The sequence below is a fragment of the Anarhichas minor genome, unplaced genomic scaffold, assembly GCF_050575085.1.
Source record: "Anarhichas minor isolate MPS153535 unplaced genomic scaffold, ASM5057508v1 ptg000024l, whole genome shotgun sequence".
In the NCBI taxonomy this organism is placed as follows: domain Eukaryota; kingdom Metazoa; phylum Chordata; class Actinopteri; order Perciformes; family Anarhichadidae; genus Anarhichas; species Anarhichas minor.
Window position 1 is genome coordinate 1,777,971 of NW_027466470.1, and position 9,652 is coordinate 1,787,622.

Genomic DNA, 9,652 nt, shown 5'->3' on the forward strand with positions numbered 1-9,652 from the left:
CTTCTTCTTTCTTCATGTGACGTCTGTGCACGTGACGTGACATCAGAGTACAAATCATGAGAGAAGACCCGAGCAGCAGGAGGTCAAACACTCCTTTCATATGAGAACAGCAGAATAAAGCCCCGCGTGTCCGTGTCTCCTTCATCCTCTCACACGCGCTCAAACAACATCGCACTACGTTCACAACCTGAGTGGCTCACTTCTACCTAGTTACACGTGACGTCACGCTCAGCTTAAATTCCCATTGGCTCAGATGGAGGTGGAAGGCAGCGCTGCTTCTTCTCTCTCCCTCAGGTCAGTCCTGATCCTGGAGCTGAGCGGACCGGATCACTTTCTCTCTTTAATAATAGAAAGCACCAAAAGTTAAGATGCGACATTTCACTATGGAGGCGTTGATTCTGTCTCTCCTGATGATACACCTTCACGGCGCGGCAGCAGGTGAGTTCACTCTTTGTTTTATAAGTTGTGTGATTGTAAAAGAAGGAAAGCTTCGTGTCTTTACAGACTGTGTTCATCACTTTAAGCTGCTTTTGATCGTCTTTGATGTTTAGCTCCAGGACTTCCTCGTTGACGACAGAAAATGTTGTAAACAGTCAGAAATGCTCTTAACCCTTGTATGGTGTTCGGGTCTGTGGGACCCGTTTTCATTTTTCATCAAAACAAAAATAAAACGATTCATTATTTTTTCAAACTCAGACTTATTGGCATTGGCTCATTTTCTGCGAAGAACATATATCAGACAAAAATTTTCATCGACCGCACACCGTAACCCCCCCCCTACACATTTATATTACATACAGGGTGTTCGGGTCCACTGGACCCGGGCTAATACAAGTGTGGAAATTGTAGGTCCTGTGTACCTTCAGTCTGTCCTATGTGCCAAAGAAAACCAAGAATGTGGTACTCATGAGTACACTGCACAGGGATGGAAGAATCTGTGGCCTGGAGCATCAGAAACCAGAGATAATCATGGACTACAATGCCACAAAAGGAGGGGTGGACAACATGGACAAGCTGGTGTCTGCCTACAGCTGCAAGAGGAGGACCCTACGCTGGCCACTGGTGATTTTCTTTGACATACTGGACATCTCGGCGTACAACGCCTTTGTCATCTGGATGGCATTGAACCCAGAGTGGAACAGAGGGAAGCTCCAGAGGAGACGCCTCTTTCTCGAGGAACTTGGAAAGACACTGGTGAAACCACAAATCCTGAGAAGACAGCATGTTCCGAGAGCCTCAGCCTCTGCAGCCACCGTGAGGAGGATTCAGGAGGACAATGCTGGTGCCCCATCCACCCAACCTACAGAACCACCATCTGCAGAGCCTGAGGTAAGTGTGTGATGCTGTTGCAGTATATGTTTGACACTCATACCTTGCGAGACAGAGGTTTTAGTAAAATTCATGATCTTTTCATCATTCTGGGTTGCGGCCGGCAGCAACAAAAAGAAACGCTGCGAAGTGTGTGGACCCAAGACGGACAGAAAGACGCAATATACATGCATCAAGTGCAAGAAGTACATATGCAACACACACACAGTAAAACTCTGCCACTCATGTGTTGTATAGGCTGGTATGAAAAGGCAATGTGTTCAACAATGTAATGTGTTCAATGTGTTCAATGTAAACTGTGTGTTGTGCTATGTAAAATGACCTGATTACTAATGAAATTCAATGAAATTCAAATAAATAAAAGTCAATAGTTATGAACAACCTTGCTTCATTTGTAAATTTGTTGAATTTTGTCCACTCATATCTTGATTATAATTGATTTTCTTGATTTTGTCAAAAAAAACAAAAAACGAGTAGCACTTTAATTCGTAAATGTGATATAACAAAGTTAAAGGGCAAATATTAACCATATTTGCTGTTTATATTGCTTCTAATTGGGATGAAGAAAACATCTGTTGAGTATTTTAACATAAAATTGTTTGATTGTGTTGAATTAAAAACCCAAAAATACCTGCTGAGTAACAAAAAAATGAACACCATACAAGGGTTAAAGTCCACGTTAGTGAATCCTGTGTGTGCAGCTCAGTGATTGGTCCCGACATGTTTCTGAGGGAGCCGCTGTGTCCTCGAGTGACTTAGTGAAAAGGACAGAAGTGAGTTATTTCTCTCACTCTGCTGTCGCTTTTATTTGGGACATTATTTCATAATATCAGCAGCATTCAGAGCGAAACGGTGTGAACGCGCTTAAAGCTCAGACGTCAGCATGACGCAGCGCAGCAACAGTCCGACACCAGTCCGATGAGTAAAGAGCATGAAACATGACGTCACAACAGCACTATATTTAGTGCTCTTTTCTATTTCAATATCTAACTTGTTGGTGTTTTATGTAGAATGTGTGCTGCGGTTCATTCAGTGCTGTTTACAATGACTGTTATTGTATCAACGATGTCAATATTTAGTGTTAGTTATTGTCATTCAGTAGACACAATGAACATATTCATACAGTCAGGAAACACGTCAGCACATTTCATCTCTCAGGCTGCTGTGGAGGTTTGGGACTTTTACTTTGAAACAACGAGTCAGTTGATGGTTGTTTTCCTGCTGAAGACAAACTACTTCCTGCTTTGTTGCTGTAATATTTAATATCGTTCACTAATAAACTCAATCACTGACACTTGATGCGTTCCTCATGAATCATCTTGTTCTTCAGTCTCTTCAGTGTTCACTCCTTAAACAAGATGTAAAGTGTCATCTGTCACTAAATAAAACATATTTCATGATTGAAAAGGAAGAAGAAGGAAATCATATTACATATCAGCCTCTCATAGTGAATCAATAACAAACACAGATTTAGAGAATAACATGTGCACTCATAAAACACATAATCCATGACAACCTCCTGAACATGGATATTAAGCTCATGTGGTGTATTGTGTGACCTCTACATATTGTCTAAATATTGAAGCCATTCCTCAGATAATGACGACATTTGACTCCACACACTGACACACACATCAGGTTAACACTGACTTTAGCTGGTTGGGTCAGATTACATCACACTGAGGCCGTTCAGTGGAGCTGGACTGATAAATCACACCTGGATATTATTTGTGGATACGAGCTTATTGCAGATATTTGGGTAAATACATATTGGCTGATGAGTCAGAAGACATTATTGTCATTTATTGTCATTTCTGTGAGACATCCTGTGAACAGAGAAGTCAGACTGGTGTGTACAGTAATGTGTGTTTCAGTCCTTTTATGTGAGTTGTCAGTGGAAGTGAAATGTTTGCTGTGATGAGTTCTATTTGTTAGAGAGTCGCTGACGTCAGTAGAGCAGAAGAAAGCCGTCAGTACGTGATGAGCGACGTGTCATCAGAACAGAGAGCTGCTCACCTCACCTCATGTGTTTTCATGTGTTTACAGGAAATGAAATGTGTTGCACCAGAGTGAGCTTCCTGTCACTCCTGGTCCTGTAACAACTGCATGATCTAAACATGTGACTTGTTTCATATTTCATCTCAGAACAGTTTTTAAAACATCAGAAATATTAAAGTACACATTTATTTCTGTGTGTGTTGAGTGCTCAGCAGATATTATTAGCATGTATTTATTGTTCTGTAGTTCTTTTTGATTCTGTGTGCAGCAGAACAACATTGTTCAGTGATTTATTAAAGCGTGATATCTAAACTGTAAATGATGACTTTATCTTTTGTTCCAGTGATTCACTCTCTGAAGTATTTCGACACTGCGTCCTCTGGAGTCACAAACTTCCCAGAGTTTGTGTCTGTTGGGTTGGTTGATGACGTTGAGATGGTTCACTATGACAGTAACACCAGGAGAGCAGAACCCAAACAGGACTGGATGAGCAGAGTCACAGCAGATGATCCTCAGTACTGGCAGAGGGAGACTGGGAAATTTATGGGTACCCAGCAGAGCTACAAAAGCAACATTGAAGTAGCAAAGCAGCGCTTCAACCAAACTGGAGGTTTGTTAAAGTCACACATTTTGTTGATATTGTCATCCTGTATTTTAGTAAACAGATGTCTCACGCGCACACACACACACACACACACACACACACACACACACACACACACACACACACACACACACACACACACACACACACACACACACACACACACACACACACACACACAGCTTCTCTTGGCTGAAACACAGTGTGACTCAGCAGAAACATGACTGACACAGTCGACTGGATGCTGCTGTACTCCACTGATACAGTGATTGTGTCCATCCCATAATGAGCAGCAGAGGTCATGAGCACCTTCTCTCCACTGGGTTAGATCAGAAGAACTCTACTGAAGTGCCCACAGTGAGTTGGTCCATGAGAAGTGTGCTGCAGGAAGCTGTTGATCACAGAGCGTTGACAGCACACAGCTGGTAGAGGAACATGACGGCTGCTTCCTCAAAGTAGGGAGCAGGACTGTGAACGGGACGCAGGCTGCTTCTGCTGGGTCCTCTCCTGAGAGGAGGAGCAGCATGTTTTAATAGAGCTGGCTGACAGGACCACATGGTGCATGTCTCATTCAGACCACAGGGTTCACTCCACAGTGTCCCATAATACTCTATACATGTAGAGACAGAACTACAGATGAGTGAACTTCACTTCACCACGATGTGTTTATGTCTTAATAAACATCTTCAGTGATGAAACTAGTTATGAATTTGTTTAGTTAAACAAATGAATTGGCTCCATTTATGATAATCAGATAATAATTTAAGTCTTTAATTACAGAAATAAGTCAAACATGTTGTAGTTCAGGTTTCTCAGTGTGAGACTTTGTTCCTTTTCTCTGATTGATATCGTTCTGAATGAAATACTGTTCAGTGTTCAGACTGAAGAAGCACTTTAAAGAGTTCATCAGACGCTCTGAACTTAACGGGCGAGTTCACACTTTACTGACATTTTACACTGTAAACTATTTATGGTTCATTAAAAATAGTCATTACATAATCAGCAAAGACGAGAATAATTAGTTTGAGCCCTAAATATGGAGAATAATACAGAGTAGAGTCCTTTAACTTCACTCTGGTGTGTTTATGTCTTAATAAACATACATAGTGTTAGAATAAGGAATCTATTAGTTTAACAGAAATTAATTGACTTAAATGTTGATCATCAGATGATCACTCAAGTCTTTCATCAAGAAAACATGTCAAACATTTTCTAGTTCCAGTTTCTCAAATATGAGAAAGTTCTGCTTTTCTCTGATTAATATCATTTCATATTAAATATTGTTCAGTGTTGTTCAGACTAAAGAAGCAATCTGAAGATTTCACCTCATCCTCTCACAACTTGACGGACATTTTCACGAGTTTCTGACATTTTTAAATATTTAATAATAAACTTATGTGTTAAATAACAAATGAAGACACACCCCCTTCATCAGTGGAGACAGACTGTTGGTCTCAGTGGAGGCTCTGTGTCTCTGTGTGAAAAGAGGACATGAACAGAGTCAGGATGTCCCTCTGTGTCCCAGCAGTCTCTGCCTCCCTGTCTCTCTCTGAGACGTCCACACTGTCCAGCTGATGATTGGCTGTAAGTGGCTTCATCCAGCCAATGACAGCAGGAGGTGTAGACCCTCTGCTGTGGAGTCTGTGGATCAGTGTGTCTCTGTGGTGAAGATGTGACGTCAGCTGATGAGAGACGACTGTGATCTCTCTCTCTCTCTCTCTCTCTCTCTCTCTCTCTCTCTCTCTCTCTCTCTCTCTCTCTCTCTCTCTCTCTCTCTCTTAGGTGTCCACATTATCCAGAGGATGGTTGGCTGTGAATGGGATGATGAGACCAATGAGATCAAAGGTTTTCATCAGTATGGTTATGATGGAGAAGACTTCATAGCATTTGACCTGCAGACAGAGACATGGATCGCTCCAAAACAACAGGCTGTCATCACCAAACACAAGTGGGATAATAACAGAGCTCTGATAGCACAGGACAAATACTACTTCACTCAGATTTGTCCTGAGTGGGTGAAGAAGTATGTGAACTACGGGAGGAGCTCTCTGATGAGAACAGGTAGAATCACATGACCTGATGTAGTTTCATGAAGCTTCTGTTGTTTCTGACCAACAGTCACATTACAACACATGTCAGCCACATACAGAGAGCTGCTGTGTCTCACACCTTTCTCCTCCCTCACCTCTCTTCCTCTCTCTGCCTCCTTCTCTCCTTCACCACATTTCCTCCCTCACACTCATCACCCCTCTGTCCCTCCGTCCTCTCTCTCTCTTTGTCTCTGAACTGTTTCTGTCTGTCTCTGTCTCTCTCTCTGTCTCTTTGCTCTGTCTTTCTCACACTCACTGTCCTCCCTTTCTAATCATCTCACCTCTTCATCTGTTTGTCTCTCCCTTCTTTCATCAATTCAACCTCAATGACATTTATTTGCATACATATATATATATATTTATATATATATATATAAATATATATATATATATATAAATATATATATATATATAAATATATATATATAGTGTGTATGTGTTACCAAGGCATTTAAAACACATTCCATCCAACATGAATGATGATATGAATACACAGTAAATAATACTACTAAAGAACCTATAACCTGTCTCTCTCTTCCCTCTCCAGAGCGTCCCTCAGTGTCTCTCCTCCAGAAGACGTCCTCCTCTCCAGTCAGCTGCCACGCTACAGGTTTCTACCCTGACAGAGCCACACTGTTCTGGAGGAAAGATGGAGAGGAGCTCCGTGAGGACGTGGACCTCGGAGAGATCCTCCCCAACCACGATGGATCCTTCCAGATGAGCGCTGACCTGGAACTGTCATCAGTCCCAGCTGAAGACTGGAGGAGGTACGACTGTGTGTTCCAGCTGTCTGGTGTGGAGGAGGACATCGTCACCAGACTGGACAAAGCTGTGCTCAGGACCAACGAAGGTGAGACTGAGATCAGGTGTGATGAAGGTGGGAAGCACACCTTTAGTTTACTGGAACAGTTTGTGTGTTTTTATGAGGACGGGAAGTTTAGTTTAGTTAAAGTTTATTCAAAGTGTGCCGACAGTCAGAAAGGAGTTTGAATACGTTTGTCAGAAGTTGTCGTCGTGTCAAAAACCAACATATGGGACAGAAAGCAACACAAACATACAGCTGAACAGAGAGAACACAGCTGGACGAGATCAACAAGCAGAGATACAGTCATCGTGTACAGACCAGATAAAGAAAGGACAGACAGACGGTGTGTGTGTTCAGGACTGTGGTCTGCTTGATGAATGGATGTTCTCCTCTTCTAACCTGCTTCATCTCTTCAGGTTGTGACTATTTTATTGTTGTTTTCTGCTCAACAGAGAAGCCCGCTGACAAGACCATCATCATCAAGTGGCTCTTGTTGCTCTCGTCATCGCTGTGGGTGGATTCATAGTTTACAGGAAAGGTGAGAGACCCGAACAGAGACGTTAGTATTTGATTAGTGTTTGATTAGTATTTCATTAGTATTTCATTAGTATTTCATTAGTATTTCATTAGTATTTCATTAGTATTTGGATTTTCGGCATTTTCTTCAGAATGTGACAGAGAAGCAAACTTCAACAGTCAGCGGTAATGTCATGATGACATGACTAGAAGAGCCAAATTCATATTTTATATTTAACATTAATTTCTATTGATGTTATTTCATCATATTTGCTTTTATTCTTCATAATATATTATATCTGCAGTTTTATAGCGATCGACGAACACTTCAAGGTCGCTCGTTGTTTTCTACTTATTCTTTTAGACTGTTGATAAAAATAATTTGGACTTTTCGGGGAACAAATAAATAAAAAACAGTATTTTTGTAATGAGAATAATGTCAGTTTTTTCATGCATATTTTTTTTACAAGGGACAGATGATGAATAAAACCTCTTTCATCTCCTAGAGGAGTCAGAGTTAGCTGAGTTAGGAGTTAGCTGCTCTAAACTATGAGCAGAAGAAGCTCCTGTGATTGGTTCTCTATCCGCTGTAGAAGCTCTGGGACACGTTGTCGCTGTAAAGAACATCTTTGACTTCTTCCACAACAAAGGTGAAGCTGCTTCATTTGATGTGAAGTGAGATTATTAAGAGAAAGACACAGATGAGTTCAGAAAGCTTCACATCAGCAGCTCAGATAAAGTCTCAAATATCAACCTTTACAAACACAGTGACACCAATTTATCAGATGAAAATAAGGAGTTATGACTTCATAAGCATGATGGTTAAATATTACAAAAGGTAACACTTCTATGACTGAGTCATGAATATTTGATGTCTCAATGATTCTGTAAATATGTGTCTTTGTTCTGATTGAAACATTTGTGGTAAATGATTTAGTTTTCTCTTTGATGTGTTTGTTTTCTTTTTGTCTCTTCAGGTTTATGGATAAATATTTCACTGGATCAAGAAGTGGTGCCTCCACACTCTCCTCCATGAAGTGTCAACTCATCACTTATTCATCGTTCATATCATGAAGTCATTGAATCTAGCTGTAGATGCTCATCGATTGGAACACAAAGAAAACACATTTGAAAACTAGGAGCAAACATCAGTGGTGACGTTAAATGATTTGGATCGTTTAGTTTCAATTTAACAAAATGTAATTTCCTCTGATGAGATGTTCTTAAATCAAACGAGGAAGATTATTGTTGGAGATCTTCAGAACAATGAAAGCATCACAGCACTCTGCACACACAAAGATGTGTGTTCATCTGAAACAAATCCTCCATATTTACACTTTAATGCTTCTGCTGTTGGCTTTCTGGTTAAATCAATGTTGGTAACACAAATGTAAATGCACACACACACACACACACACACACGTGTGCATTCGCATTGCCACATACACACTAGTAGGGTTTTTTCTTCAATAATCAAGAGGATGTTTATTGTTTCATCTCATGTTTTGATCTGATGTGAAACATTATTTTATGTAAATGAAGGCTTCTAGTTTCTAAAGGGCAGTGAGATGTTTGAAGCTTCTCAGCTGATAGAAATCTTCTTCAATATATTTCCTGATAGTATTTTGGGACGAGGAAGGGTGTTGGCTTTACAATGAATGTTAATGAAGCGGCTCTATTTCATTCCTTTTGTACTTTTGTTTTGCTTTTCAATAAAGTGCCCAAAACTCCAAATGTCTGAGTCTCTCTGTGATTCAGCAGATATGCTTATGCATAAAACACTGGTTATGACATCTATTACACTTAACCCCGTTAAAGTGACAGAGGATGTCGTATGTGTGCAGATTGTAAAGCCCTCTGAAGCTAATTTGTAATTTGTGATTTTGGGCTATTCAGAATAAATTTAATTTAAATAATTTATTTTGTATTTTTATCATTATTTTGATATCGTGAGCAGGGAGGGGATTGCTGGGGAAGTGGGGTTAAGAGGGAATAAAGGAGGGATAGTACTAAGATTAAAATAATAACTAAGAATAAAGAATGAAACTTTTTTTATTAAAAAAATAAGAAATAAAATATAGAAATAAAAGCAAAGTACTCTAAAGGTCAAGACACATGAATAAAGAATAGAAAAATGTACAAACTATAAAATATAAATATGTAAAAACATGAAAGAGCTGTACAGTGTTAAATGTGTGACTTAAACATAATATATAAAAACAATGAAATGAATAGCAGTAGTTACAGTTATTACTAACTTTAGTTTTTGTTTGTTTTATGGAAAAAATAGAAATTGTTACAGAAATGTTG

General features: G+C 39.9%; 1 protein-coding gene across 1 annotated transcript; it reads left to right on the forward strand.

The window, feature by feature from the left end:
* Nucleotides 1-275: 275 nt before the first annotated feature.
* LOC142956794 (class I histocompatibility antigen, F10 alpha chain-like) lies at nucleotides 276-9,076 on the forward strand. Its single transcript, XM_076098538.1, is given in 7 exon segments — nucleotides 276-438; nucleotides 3,671-3,937; nucleotides 5,714-5,992; nucleotides 6,569-6,871; nucleotides 7,279-7,305; nucleotides 7,308-7,364; nucleotides 8,320-9,076. Coding segments are annotated over 7 exon segments (1,062 nt in total). The 5' UTR covers nucleotides 276-368; the 3' UTR covers nucleotides 8,379-9,076.
* The last annotated feature ends 576 nt before the right edge of the window (nucleotides 9,077-9,652 follow it).